Here is a 15,166-nt window from a genome sequence, read left to right as displayed (position 1 = left end):
TTGCTTATATGTATTTCCATACCTCATCATCCGACTACAGTAAATACGTGTATTCAAATAATCTCTTGTGAAATGAAAGCTTCCCTTCTTACAGGATGTTGTTACTGCTATCACTGCTCCCTAATCTTGTGAACTGATTAAAAAATAATACATTACTGGTTAATCTTTTTAACTATAATAAAGAGAAAATATAACATCATACCCATGCAAGAAGCAACAGATTTCTTTTCACTGTTCCACAATATCCTAACATCCCCACAATGATAAGAAAACAGCAAACAGCAATCATGACCGGATGAACCACAGGAAAGTAAGTCAAAATGACTGCTTCCTCTACCCTGAAAGAAGAAAAATAATGTATTAGAAATAAAATATAATCAAAATGCACCCAAGACATAGTAGAAGACACAACTGTGATTTGTGTTAATAATTCTTTAAATCACGATGCCTCAAAACTAGTGACTGTATTGTTATTTTCAAAATCACTGTGCTATTGTTGTTATGTTTATTTGCTCACTTGCTTTATTTTTGGTTTTGCAGTGTTTGGTTTTTTTTTAATAGAAGTGGTAGCTTTCCTACCCCAACTCATTTAATATATAATATACGGGACCTTGATAAAAGGTCCATCTATAATTATCTCCGAAGCCTTAGCCTAAGTAAATCACATGGGAGCCTTTGCCATCTCCCAGCTGGGAGGAATCTCCTCCTATTCTCTAATCTTTGACCCCACGTGCACTACGTTTCTTTTCCCTGACAATTGATCCTCCCCCAAAATGTAAAAGACTGCTATGCAAAGGAAAATCAGTCTACATTTGAAGAAAAGAATAGGTAGAAATGATTTTGCTAGAACACGATGAAAATTCACTAACTAAAACCAGTATTAATGATAAAATTAACCGTTATTAAGCTAAGTTCCCCTGTGTTAAGGACTTGAAAAAAAATGTTTTCATTTAATCCTTACCACAATTCAGATGTCATATATTATAATACAGTCTCCATTCAGAGATGATGGAGTAAAAGTAATTTGTCCCCTGTGATATTAGTAGATTAACCCTTGAAATTTGAGAAAAAAAAAATCATTGTGGTGTATGGTTTTCATTAACCCAAGAATATGAAGGTAAGAGGAGGCTGATGGTAATTTTCTTAGGGAAAAGTAATTATGCTGGTTCTTTACACGCACCTATGACATGGCTGACACACAACCAGAAGGACAGGCAACTGCTATTACCATACCCAGAAATATCTATATAAACATGCTGTCACCTGATCCCCGCTAGGACCAGAGGCTCACCTTAAGGAGAACTCTGGAGGATGCAAGTGTCTGTGACAAAGGTTGCTATGAGCAGGAAAAACTTTTCCAAAAGACCAAGCGAGAGCACTACCATATAAAGAGCTGAGGGCAAAGTTACTTAAAATCAGCATGAAAGAATTCAATCAATAATTAGAAAGTATACCTCGTTTCTGCAGTTAAAGTGAGAACATTATTTAGGTAGTCCCTCATCCAAGCAGAAACTGCCAACACACTGATGGACATTAACTGGGGAGAAAAAAGTACAAACTGGTTACCAAAGATTTATGTAACATTCACTGCAGGATTAATAACAGGAAAATTAAGGATTTTGTTACATAATGTCTTTCCCAATTACCATTTGCTACATCTTGAAATTTACTATTACTATAAATGTCTGCCATTCCATTTTGTAATCATGTCATAGGCACTAAATAGAATACCACCCAAATGGGATACAAAAAACAAAACTACTAAGTGGCTGATCCCAGGTTCAGGACAGAAACTGCACAAGATGAGGAGGCCACAGAACAAATAAATTATCAAACATATAAGATGTGTCTAAAACACACTGTCATTCTTAAAGGCAAGGAAGCAATTAAATACTATTACTGAACAATTAAATACTGTCAAAAAAAAGTCACAGGAGTTAATTTAAAACGACTTCTACTGGCTAAAATTCAAACAATTTAAGCATGAAAATGATAGTAATAGTAATAACATTAAATGTAATCCTTTGATTCATAAAGCGCTAAAGTATATACACGCATACTAACACGTATATGTGCTAAAGTATATAAACTCGTAATGAACAAAATTCTCTGGTCATCTTTGTAGAAAGTTGAATACTCAACTCACTATTCAGAAAACTGACAGGAATCTGTCATTTCTATTTATCCTACTTTTCCCGAACAAACTAAAGGAAGAACCAAGGACTTGATTAAACTTTTTATGGAAGAATTTCTGTAATATTTGCAGGAAGCATTCTAGAGCATCACCATTTAACAACCCTTTCTCAAATAATGGATCTCAAAAAAAAAGATCCTCAATGGCTGCAATTCTATCAGGTCATTGGTTCTCAATCCTATCTGTACATTTGAATCATTTAAGACTGAAAAAAATTACTGAGCACAGGTTTACCCTGGACTAATTCTAGGGAGTAGGGCTTGGGCATCAGAAATGTATAACAGCTTCACAGATATTCTAACAGGTAGGGAGGGCTGAGAACCACTGCATTAAATGAAAGGCTGGTGGGGAGTCAGAATGGAGAGTAGGCGGATGATCCAGGACCCACTGGTCACTCTTAGTGTCACAAAAAGAGACAACTAGACATAATGTGTCTCCCAACATGGTACGATCAGAAGCACACAGAAATTCCTATGAAGTATTTTCACCAGAAGGTCAAACTTAAGTCAAATCAACCCTCCCACACTATCAGTCAATAAAAAAAATATGAAATAGATTTAAACATGTTAAATGTCACCACGGGAAGCAATTAGCAAAATCAAACATATGAGAAATTTTACAGGACAAATGATCTGCTTTCTTGAATTGAAAAAAAAAAAACTGGCAAGTTAAAACACAAAGGAGAGAAGGAGAACCTCTTTTAGATTAAAATAGAGATTACCCAGTGCAATACATTGACCTGGTTTGGATCCCGATTCAAACAAATCAACTACATAGAAACATTTATGATACAACTGAGGAAAGTTTAACCCTGAATGAATATTTGGAAATATTAAGAAACTACTTTGAGTTATTTTAAGGTATGAGAATACAATAAGTTTATATTTTAAGGGCTCTTATTTTCTTTTTTTTTTTTTTTTTTTTTTTTTTGAGACTCAGGGAGTCTTGCTCTGTCGCCGCGGGCTGGAGTGCAGTGGGCCAGATCTCAGCTCACGCAAGCTCGCGGCCTCCCGGGTTCACGCCTTCTCCTGCCTCAGGCCTCCCAAGCAGCTGGAGCTACAGCGGCCCGCCAGGTCGCCATGGCTAGTTTTTTTGTATTTTTATTAGTAGAACAGGGTTTCACCATGTTAGGCCAGATGGTCTAGATCTCCTGACCTCGTGATCCCGCCGTCCGGCCTCCGCAAAGTGGCTGGATTACAGGCTTGAGCCACCGCGCCGGCCAGGGTCTTTATTTTCAGACGTTATTACACTGAAGCAGTTTAAAGAAATATATTTATATCTATACTTGTAAGAAAAAAATAAACGAAACATAATGATGACTGGGATATGGTTTAATAATTAATCATGACTGGTAGAAGTTAGGTGGGAAGTAGAGAAGGGCATGTTGATAATTGTTGAAACTGGGTAATGAATAATTGGGGATTAATTATACTGTGCTTTTCCACTTTTGTATATGTTTTAAATATTTTCATTATTTAAAAATTAAAAAAAAAAAAACACTAAAACAAATTAAGAAGAAGTCTTCCTGGGAAGTTTTCCTAAAAGCTGCATATTATTAACTCTTAAGTTTGAAATGTCTTTCCTTCTTTGATGGAAATGTTTTTGAAATATGTATTTATCTTCTTAAGTACAATGTAGTGAAATTCAACTTACCCTGATTTTTAATAATTTCTGGTATCTTAATGAACATCAATTACCATTACGTGCTACAGCTTTAGCTTTAAATGCTGATATAATGAATACATAGAAAGTAGAAATGAGTCTGCACTAACTCAAGTGGTGGCCATAAAACGTGCTTTCTGCATGAAGGCTCCAAGGTAAACAGACTGTGTAGAGCTCTAAAGCTTTGAACGGTAAATTATGGCTATCTGCTTGAAAAATCTGCTAGCGAATTCAAATTTCCATCATTTATTACAAATATTTACCCAACAATTTCTATGTGCTTGGACTGGGCAAGATTCAGAGACTGACAATAAATAGAAGAAATAAGATCTAGGCCTTCTTGGAACCTCTTGGGGAACACAGGCAACAATTACACAAAGAAAACAATTACAAACTGTTTTAAACAAAGTGCCATGAAGCACAGAAAAGGGAAATACCCTGTTGAAGATCTCTCAGATCCTGAGTGGTAGAGCTGGGATTCAAATTCAAGCTGTTGGGCTTTGAAGCATCAGGGTTAGTCACTGTCTCCCAAGTTTAGAAATAGGCATGGTATGTTTCTTAGCAAGGGGCAGTGCGTCTCCTGTAGAAGTCAGGTTCAGTTTAAATGTCTGAACTACTTTCTTTGGTGAATGGGAGCTCAGTGATTCTTAACCTGTAAATACAAATGTATTTCAACACAATTAATTTCCTTTGTAAGCCAATACATTTTGTTTTGTGGATTAAAATACAGATTAATAGTAATATTATATTAATTATATTAATCTTTTATGGAAGAATTTCTGCTAATATTTGTAGGAAGCATTCTAGAGCATCACCATTTAACAACCCTTTCTGAAATAATGGATCTGAAATAAAATACAGATTAATAGTAATATTATATTAATATTACATTACTATTAATCTGTATTTTAATCCACAAATTAGAATACAGTTTAATAGTCTAACAATAGGCCCACAGGTTTATAAGACTGCCAAAGGAGTCAATGGCCTATAAGGTAGGTTAAGAACCCTGGGACCACAGTCAAGAGTAGAATTAGGCCAGTTATTATTATTCTCATGTCTGTTAGAAATGAACAGATTATAAACCTCATAAAAGTTACAAGTGGGTCAGCCGCAGTAAATTAGTCATGTTTCTAGCTTCTTCTGATGCATTAACATCTGTTCTACATGCATATGCCAGACACATCCTGCTCTGGAGAACCTAAAAATGTGCCTAAGTCACCTTGCCTTGGCCTGCTGCCTCCCTCATTGCTTGTTCCGTCCTCAAGAGGAGATGTTCTCCCAGGGGTGCACTTTTCAAATACAAACAATGCAATCCAGAATCCACACTCCTAAGTACCTCCCTTATGGGGCTCTCCCACTTAGGGGCCACTATACACCTGCCCTAATCACCCCAAGGCCAATTGTTCAAACTGGCCAATCCTAAACCCACTTACCTGCCTCACCTATACCTTCCCATAGAAACCATGGTATAAGCACTTGCCCACAGTTCCCATCTCTCTTTCTGCCTTGTGACTGACCCTAGTGTTTCCCCTCTTGCCCTCCACCCTCCATAATGAGATGTGTACTCCATGTCTTGGGATTTATGAATATAATAAACTGTCTTCTCAATGGCAGCCATCTCCTGGTTTTTTGGCCTTAGCATACCTAATCAACAGCAGAACCTATTAAAACACACAGAGCTAGCAGAAGACTGTTGTCTCTTTGATGAAATCTGTGGGCACGTGTTCTCCCTCTACTTGGCTATATGTGGGTCTTTAAAACCTTGTAAGTATTGCCAGGACAGAAAAGTCTATTAATGTGGTGCATTAGTCCATTCTCACACTGTTATAAATACCAGAAACTGGGTAATTTATGAAGAAAAGAGGTTTAGTTGGCTCATGGTTCCTCAGGCTGTACAGGAAACATGCCTGGGGAAGCCACAGGAAACTTTCAATCATGGTGAAAGAGGAAGCAGGCACATCTTACACGGCCAGAGCAGGAGAAAGAGAAAGCAGAGGAAGGTGCTACACATTTTCAAACAACCAGACCTCATGAGAACTCACTCACTACCACGAGAACAGCAAGGGGAAAAATCCATCCCCATGATCCAATCACCTCCCACCAGGTCCCTTCCACAACATTGGGGATCACAATTTGACATGAGATTTTGGTGGGGACACAAATCCAAACCATATTATTCAACCCCTTGCCCCTCCCAAATCTCATGTCCTTTCACATTCCAAAATACAATCATACCTTCCCAACAGTCCCCCAAAGTCTGACTTGATTCTAACATTAACTCAAAAGTTCACAGTCCAAAGTATCACTTGAGACAAGTCAAGTCCCTTCTGTCTATGAGACTGTAAAATCAAAACCAGTTAGTTACTTCCAAGATACAATGGGGGTAGAGGCATTCACTAAATATTCCCATTCCAAAAGGAAGAAAGTGGCCAAAACAAAAGGGCTATAGGCCCCATGCAAGTCCCAAATCCAGCAGGGCAGTCATTAAATCTAAAAGCTCCAAAATAATCTCCTTTAACTCCATGTCTCACATCCAGGCAACAATGATGCAAGGGGTGGGCCCACAGGGCCTTGGGTAGCTCTACTCCTATGGTTCTGCAGGGTACAATCCCTGTGGTTGCTTTGTTTCACAGGCTGCCATTGAGTGCCTGCAGCTTCTCCAGGCACACAGTGCAAGTTGTCAGTGGGTCCATCATTCTGTGGTCTGGAGAAGAGTGGCCCTCTTCTCACTGCTCCACTAGGCAGTGCCCTAGTGGGGACTCTGTGTGGGGGCTCAAACCCCACATATCCCTTCTGCACTGCTCTAGTAGAGATTCTCCATGAGGGCTCTGTCCCTGCAGCAGACTTTTGCCTGGATATCCAGGCATTTGCATACATCCTCTGAAATTGAGTCTGAGGCTCCCAAGACTCAATTGTTGCCCTCTGTGCACCCACATGCTTAACACCATATGGAAGCTGCCTAGGCTAACGGCTTGCACCCTCTGGAGCCTGAGATGTACCTGGGCCCCTTTAAGCCACAGCTGGAGCTAAAGCAGCTGGATCATAGGGAGCAGTGTCCCAAGGTTCTGCAGGGTAGCGGGGCCCTGGGCCCAGTCCATGAAACCATTCTTTCCTCCTAGGCCTTCAGGCCTGTGATGGGAGGCTCTGCTGTGAAGGTCTCTGAAATGCCTTTGAGGCATTTTCCTCATTGGATTGAATATTAATATTCAGCTCCTCTTTGCTGATGCAAATTTCTGTAGCCAGCTTGAATTCCTTTTGAGAAAATTAGTTTTTCTTTTCTACCACATGGTCAAGCTGTACATTTTCTAAACTTTTATGATCTACTTTCCTTCTAAATATAAGTTCCAGTTTTAGAACATCTCTTTACTTACGTATATGACCATATACTTTTAGAAATAACCAGGCCAAATCTTAAACACTTTGCTGCTTAGAAATTTGTTCTGCCAGATTACCCTAAATCATCCCTCTCAAGTTCAAAATTCCACAGATACCTAGAGCAGGGGCACAATGCCACAATCTCTTTGCTAAAGCATAGCAAGAGTGACCTTTATTCCAGTTCCCAGTAAGTTCCTCATCTCCATCTGAGACCACATCAGCCTGGACTTCATTTGTCAATATTACTATCAGCATTTTTATCACAACAATTTAACTAGTCTCTAGGAAGTTCCAAACTTTCCCTTGTCTTTCTGTCTTCTTCTGAGCCCTCCAAACTGTTCAAATTTCTGCCTGTTACTGAGTTACAAAGTCTCTTTCACATATTCAGGTATGTTTATAGCAATGCCCCACTCCTGATACCAATTTTCTATATTAGCCCATTCTAGCACTGCCATAAAGTAATACCTGAAATTGGGTAATTTATAAAGCACAGAGGTTTAATTGGCTTACAGTTCCACAGGATGTACAGGAAGCATGGCTAGGGAGGCCTCAGGAAACTTTCAAACATTGTGGAAGGGGAAGCAGGCACATCTTACATGGCCAGAGGAGGAGTAAGAGAGAGAAGGGGGAGGTGCTACACACTTTTAAACAACCAGATCTCTTGAAAACTCACTCTCTACCATGAGAACAGCAAGGGGGAAATCCATCCCCATGATCCAATCACCTTGTACCTCATCCAAATTTGACATGAGATTTGGGCAGGGACACCAATCCAAACCATATCATGTGGTATTTTATTTCATTATCTAAAATTATTTTACAGTTATAAAATCTCCTCTTTTTATCACTCTTCAAAGTAATGACTTCTGTTGGTTTCTCTATTCTATACTGGCTTTATAGAATGTTCAGTTTTCAATAACATAGTTCTTAGTCGTGTCAACACATTATTTCATTCTTTATCATGTACAATTCATTATCAGTGTAGTTACTACACATATTTCTTCCATTTTTAACAAACAAAAAAAAAGTGTATATCGTTTAAATGGTGTATTCCAAGACATTTCTTATATGGCAAGATGATTAAAAGCCTGGGCTTTGAAGTCATTCTTCCATTCAAAAATCATATATTGGTCACCTGCTCTTTGCCAGGCACTGTGCTATGTGTTAGGGATACACTGATGAACAGTAACAGACACTATCTCTGTGGTGCAATTAACTAAGTGAAGAGGACACAGGTTAATCAACTCATCAGAGATATAAATATGTAATTCAGAACTGTATCAAGTGCTGAGAAGAAATAGTACAAGTTTCGGTATGAATTCCTTTTGGAGGGCCTGACCCATTCCACGAGGTCAAAGGAACTTCTCTAAAAGAGCTAAGATCTAAAGGATAATTATCAAGTTACTCAGGAAGAGGAGGGTTGAAAACAACCTTCTGGTCAGAAAGAACAACGGCCCCATGAGGGAAGGCAACATGACAAAGTAAGGAAAATTTGCACATGGTGAGAAGGAAAAAGCAGGCAGGGGTGAGACTGCATGGAGTCTTGAAAGCCATTTCAAGGTATATGGGCTTCACCAGCCTGACAATGAGAAGCCACTGAATTTTGAATTTCAGCTAGGAATTCTAGCTCTACTGCCTTTTAGCATATGACATTCAGCTTAATCTTTCCTGTGCCTCAGTTTTCTCACCTGTAAAATGATATAAAAATAAGGCCTACTTCGTAGAAGATCTATATGACCAAAAAAAAAAAAAGAGTGAGACTCTCATATACATTACCTATAATTACTGCAAGTCACTTTAGACTTAATCTTTCTCAGTCAGTCTGAAAGATTAGATTACTCCTAAATCAATTCTGAAATGGAATCTTCAGCTGTTTGAAGGTCTACCAGATGGACAAGAGAGGAAGCTCTTTGATATAACTACCTATCAGATTATCGCGGTCAATTTCAACATCTCTAACACTAAACTTATCTCCATTTTTCCTAAACCTGCATGTTTCTCCCACTGTTTTTCCTGTAAATGGTACAATCAATCCTTCAATCATGTAAACTGGAGACTTGGCAGGAAGGCTGAACCTCTCCGTTTTCCTCAGCTCTATATCTAATTAGTCTCAAGTCCTTCAAATTGTACTGGCAAGGCGTCGGGTGAATTCCTCCCCCTTTCCTGCCACAATTGGCTGGTTCAGGCCTTCATCCTCTCTTGCTATCCAATTATAATTACTTTATAATAAAACCCTTCAGCTCACAGATTCCACCACCAATTCACCCTTCAGTTACTTTTATAGAACATAGATCAAATTCTTCTGCTTATAGCTACCCTTTATGGTTCTTCTTCAACTACCATTTATTTAATCTTCCCTCAACTCCTTCTGAGAGAACAAAGTTTAAACTCTTGAGCAGGCACGCCAGGCCCTTTTCAGCTACCCCTTAACCTTTTTCTTAAACCATGCTTCATGCCAGCTCTTTCCTACACACATTCTATATATGTAAAACAACGAAACTGCTTGCACATCTCCAAAATGCACCATGTGCACCTCCCATTGCCTATACATCTTCACTCCTGCAGTGCATTCTACCAGGAATACCATCCTGCCCCAGCTTTCCTGTTCTCATGTGCTGAGCAACATCTACTTCTCCTTCAAGGCCAGCTTGAACATCAACTAGAGTGTAAAGATTTTCTCCCAACTGCTGCCTTACCTACAGATCTTTTCCCTCTTAATGCTCTTTGCACAGACCTCATAAAGCAGTTATCCTACTGTTCTTGTTTCTGTCCATCCATCTCATCCCAGCAGAGGGCACAGAACATTGCTTATCTCCCCATCACATAGAAAAGTACCAGGCTCAGTAGTGGTGCCTAATATATGTTAGGTGAGTGAATGAGAAAATAATTAAATTAAAGGGAGATGGTTTCATCCTGCTAGATAAGCTGTTAGACATTTTTAAACAAATTAGAAGATGCTTTAATAAGAACTGAGCTTTCTATCACTGGAAGTTTTCCAATAGAAAGATGGTTTCTGGAAAACAAAGTCAAAGATTTATATATCAGATTAGAAGCTGGCTAAAGTGTTCTCAAAAGTTCTTTAAACTAAAACTTTGCATTATACTCTGTTCCAGTGTTTTTCTCACAGGAGCATACCCAAACATTTCAGCTGTGCACAGAACATTAGTCAAAATAAATAATAACACCAAGCCTATTCTATAGTAAACAAGCAACCCTGGGAATAAAGCGGCTTTTTCTCAAGGAATTGATTCCAGAAACATTAAATGTCTGAGAGTAGTTTCATCCTCAACAGGTGAGGCTTTACTCACTGGGTTTGAGAAAATGATAACAATAAAAACAAATATAGTGCATGCCTATAGCAAGAAACAGAACTAAAACAAGACTAGGTCAACTCAAAACTAACCCAGATACTAAACCTAGAAGTGCAACTTATGAGAGGGATTCAGGACTCCTTGCTAATCACGTTATTTTCTGCTAATTTTCCAAATTAACAATGAAAATAATCCTTCAAATGCTACTCACATTGGCTAAATTATTAGGAACATTATAGTTATCATATGTAGCTAGGCTTTATAGCTTCTTACATTTTCTTCAGTATTGCAACGTGTTACTTGAAGCTCAAGGAGATATTTTAAAACTAAACGAAGTATTACTTGATAGAAACATATTTAATATATTATTTGGCAGGACATTTGTCACAATCTCTCTTGCAAAATACTTAGAAAATGCTAGCTTTCAACAAATATTTAGAAACATAAAATTTGCAGTGCTGAGGATATGGTCTGCTTTTGTTTGAATATAATTATATAAAAACAACTCTTTAATCAAGTTGTTTTCTGAATCAGAATTGTATGTGTATGCGCATTTCCTCAGTGTATTATGGAATGTGTACCTATAATTTCCATAAAATAGTAAGGTCACAGTTGAGAAACAGTCCTTTCTATCTTTCGACTGTCTGCCATCTGTAACATATAGTCCCACATAAGATGACAGTGACACAAATAATTTTTGTTCAAGGATGACGGCTGTCTAAAACCACCTCCCTAAACTTTTCATGTCAAACCTGTTAGCAAAGAGAAGAACGTAAAAGAGAGATCTAAATCTTAGTTACAGCTTTGTGTATATAGAAAAGGACTTTGACAAATAATTCAAATTTTCATAATTTTTATTGGCTAATCTTGAAAATGGAAAAAGTGGACCAGAAGCTCTCCTTCTTTAAAAATAGGATTTAAATTTTGGGTTTTTTTTTTTCTGTCTCCCAGGCATGATCATAGCTCATTGCACCTGGAACTCCCGGGCTCAACTGATCCTCCTGCCTTGGTCTCCCAAGTGCTGAGGTTACAGGCATGAGCCACCACACTTAGCCTTTAAATTGTTATTTGTTAAAATGTAAAAGTAAGATCAAGCCTTGATTATTTGGAGGCTGGTCACACAAAGTGAGTCACATGTGTGTTTCATGTTGCCAGGCCTGCTCCCTTCTGCCTTTTTGTGAGTCTGTGCCTTCTCAGCTTCCCTCTTCCAGGGGATGGGCAGAAGGAAAGAGAGCAAACAGGCAACACTATTTGCTAAAGCTGTGAAAGAATAGGCCATGTAAATGATGGCTGAAATACCGTCTGGAGATTACTAGTGGGTATCACTTCAGAATGAACATCAATTAATTAGAGCTGAATAAATCAATAGCACCCTGGAGCTGTTCTGACTGATAGTTTTTCTAGACCATCATGTTTTCCTATAGATAGGGTGACCATGCATCCTGATCTGACCAGAAGAGATCCACTATAAGCCTCTGTTGTTTGCTCATAATTGTTAACAGAAATATCCCCTTTTCTTCAGTCTCCACATTGTCCTGGTTTCCATGATAAAGTATATGATCACCCTATAGTCACTACAGGTAAAAGAAGAGTAAAATGCCTCATTCTACAGGATAGTTTCTGTGCAGTCTAACTGCAGTAAACTCCACTTCCCCCACATCCCAGCTCAGGATTATTCCCTGAGTGGAGTCAATGAGGGAGGAGCCTATTGCTCAGTACGCAGCAGAATGTGCTGTGAAGAATCTTCCATGTCTTTTCAAAAAACATTCCTTAAGACGCATGTAGCAGCTCAAGTCTTTGCTCAGCTGAGCCACAATGTATATATAAAAAAGTAGATCAGCTTTACTCTGAGATTAAAAGACTTTTTTTTTTTTGAGACGGAGTCTCACTTTGCTGCCCAGACTAGAGTGCAGTGACGCAATCTTGGCTCACTGCAACCTCCACCTCCCAGGTTCAAGTGTTTCTTTTGCCTCAGTTCCCCTAGTAGCTAGGATGGCAGCTGCACGCCACCATGCCCAGTTAATTTTTGTATTTTTAGTAGAGACGGGGTTTCGCCATTTTAGCCAGGCTGGTCTGGAACTCCTGACCTCAGGTGATCCACCAGCCTGGGCCTCCCAAAGTGCTGGGATTACAGGCATGAACCACCATGTCCGGCTGACTAAAGGATTTTTTTATGGTTAAAATTTATTTTAAAAGACCACAAATATTTGTTGGAGGGCTTTCCACCATTCCTTAGGAAGAGTTCAAAAATTCTTGAATACCGTTCATAGCATAAAGCTGGGGACACCAATTTAAAATGTAGTATTTCAATATGATTCATAAATGTCCTTCCTGTGAATTCAAACTTCTACTTGCCAAGAATCTAACTCTTCAGATTCTGTATGGATCAAATACCTAAGGTTCACTACGGATGGCCAGAGAAAAAGAAACAGAGCATTGAGCCTCCTGTCATTTCATCTGCCGCGCATATATCCCAAAAGCATAAACTAATTTCCTGTCTACTTTTTTAGACTTTCTTTTATAAGTTACTTTTCATATTTTAATCAGGGTAGTTCTTCTCTATTGCTATTATCTTTAGTAATGGTAAGCAAAAAACAATGGCTCTTATATAATGGTGAGATATGGGAGTTTATATTACACATTTAGAAAATTAGAAACAAACACATATTTGATGAATTCTAAGTTTTCGCCAATGTCAGAAATTTTCAAGGAGAACCATATTTATCTATATTTGTAATAATAGAAAATTACCATCTAAGAAAGACAAATGACTAAAAAGCTACAGAAGTTGTCTTTAAAATGGTGGAAAGCTCTCATTTCTTTAAATAATACGCCATTGAAATGTTACTAGTAACAAAAGCGTATAAATTTGAAGTAAAGGTAACCCACGTCCTTACTCCACCATGGAGAGAAGGCAAATCGGGGTCTCAAAAGACCCCTCGGGCAGTTCACCTACCCACACCATCTCCTATGAGCTCCTTCCCATCCTGAACTCACAAAACTCATGACAAACCTAGAAGCCCCAATACTTTTGTGCCAACTCCAGTACAACAGTACTAGAATCTGGCTTCTTCATCATGTGGAAAAAACACTGAACAGATGGCAAATCAAGGTGACTGGATCCATACAATAAAGAGAATGTAGAGCATGTGTGATCTTGAATGTGCTGTGGATTGTTTCTTCTAAGACATTTATGGCTTACACTTAAAAACACATCTATGCCTTACATTTTAAAAAAAATACTCAATATATACTTTTTAACTTAAAAAACACAAACTCTCAGTTTGATTTTGACTCTCAGAACAGGAAAACAAAATTGAATGGGTTCCCAATGCTTTTGTGATTAAGATTTATTTTTCTTTTCCCTAAAATCCTAGTGGGGTAGAAAAGGTAAGAAGGTACCAATATAGTAAAAATAGATTTAAAAAACTAAGACTACTTAAAATGCCAGTGCAGAGTAAAAGCCTATAGCTTTTGACCTCATGGGTAATGGGGATCAATCTTGCAAACCCAGAGGGAGGAACAATCTCCCTCTTCATAGTCAGAATGTGAAGTCTGGTTTAAGAAATGGGGTTCATATGCCACACTGATGTGTTCTACTTGTAATTCCAATGAGAACTAAAAGCTAGTATTAAAGCCTTGCTCCTCAGGGTGCGACGCTCAGACCAGCAGCATTGGCATCACAGAGGAGCTTGTTAGAAATGCACTCTCAGGTAGAACTCAGGACACACTAAATCCAAATCTGCATTTTAACAAGATCTCCAGGTAATGTGCATGCACTCTGAGGTTTTAGAAGCACTGTTCCAGAGAACTTGGAATGAGCAGGTGGACAGCTAATCCTTTCCTTCTGAGGATGTTTACTTGACTTCTCTCATGCAAATAAATCCACCACTGTTCCCAGCAATTTAACTTCTACTACACTTGGATAAAAAACAAAACTGGACTTTCAATTCCTGTTCTGCTACTTACTAGCAAGTTATTGAATTACTCTGAGTACCAGTTTCTTTACCTAAAAAAAGAGAGAGAGAGACAGACTTAGAAAACTATTTTATGGGTCTATTATGAGAATTAGATGAGAGTAGTGTTAAGAATGGCCAGGAATGTCTCCAGCACAGGCTGAAAATGACTTCTGACTTGGTAATGATAGGATCTGCAAACATTGCCTTAACACTGAAAAAGTAAAATGAGTATCCCTAAAATTAGTCTATTATACATTTCATACTATTCTAACAAAAATCCCAACAGATTTTTTTTTTTTTTTTTGAGACAGAGTGTCACTGTCGTCAGCCTGTAGCACAGCGGGGCAATCTTAGCTCACTGCAACATCCACCTCCCGGGTTCAAGTGATTCCCCTACTTCAGTCTCCCGAGTAGCTGGGATTACAGGTGCCAAAACGCCCAGCTAATTTTTGTATTTTTAGTAGAGACAGGGTTTCACCATGTTGGCCAGAATGGTCTCAATCTCTTGACCTTGTGGACTGCCCACCTTGGCCTCCCAAAGTGCTGGGATTACAGGTGTGATCCACTGCGCCCAGCCCCAACTGGTATTTTTAATTGGATAAAATAATCTTAAAAAACATTTTTTAAAAGAAATCTTAACCAAGTCAAGAAATGAAGGCATA

The 15,166-nt window shown here is 38.5% G+C and overlaps 1 protein-coding gene across 5 annotated transcripts in view; it reads right to left on the bottom strand.

Moving 5' to 3' along the window:
• TSPAN12 (tetraspanin 12) overlaps window positions 1-15,166 on the bottom strand; it is a 71,251-nt gene that overhangs the window by 51,031 nt on the left and 5,054 nt on the right. For all 5 annotated transcript variants that reach the window (XM_017856942.1, XM_017856946.1, XM_017856945.1 and 2 more), the window contains exons 3-4: window positions 1,455-1,537; window positions 203-338 (exon numbers count right to left, since the gene is read on the bottom strand). In XM_017856942.1, coding sequence (XP_017712431.1) covers window positions 203-338; window positions 1,455-1,537 — 219 coding nt within the window. The remainder of the gene's footprint in view (window positions 1-202; window positions 339-1,454; window positions 1,538-15,166) is intronic.

This window comes from Rhinopithecus bieti, unplaced genomic scaffold (genome assembly GCF_001698545.2).
Source record: "Rhinopithecus bieti isolate Rb0 unplaced genomic scaffold, ASM169854v2 scaffold_42380, whole genome shotgun sequence".
NCBI classification, from domain to species: domain Eukaryota; kingdom Metazoa; phylum Chordata; class Mammalia; order Primates; family Cercopithecidae; genus Rhinopithecus; species Rhinopithecus bieti.
The sequence above is the reverse complement of the archived record's forward strand: the minus strand, read 5'-3'. Positions and strand labels throughout refer to the sequence as shown.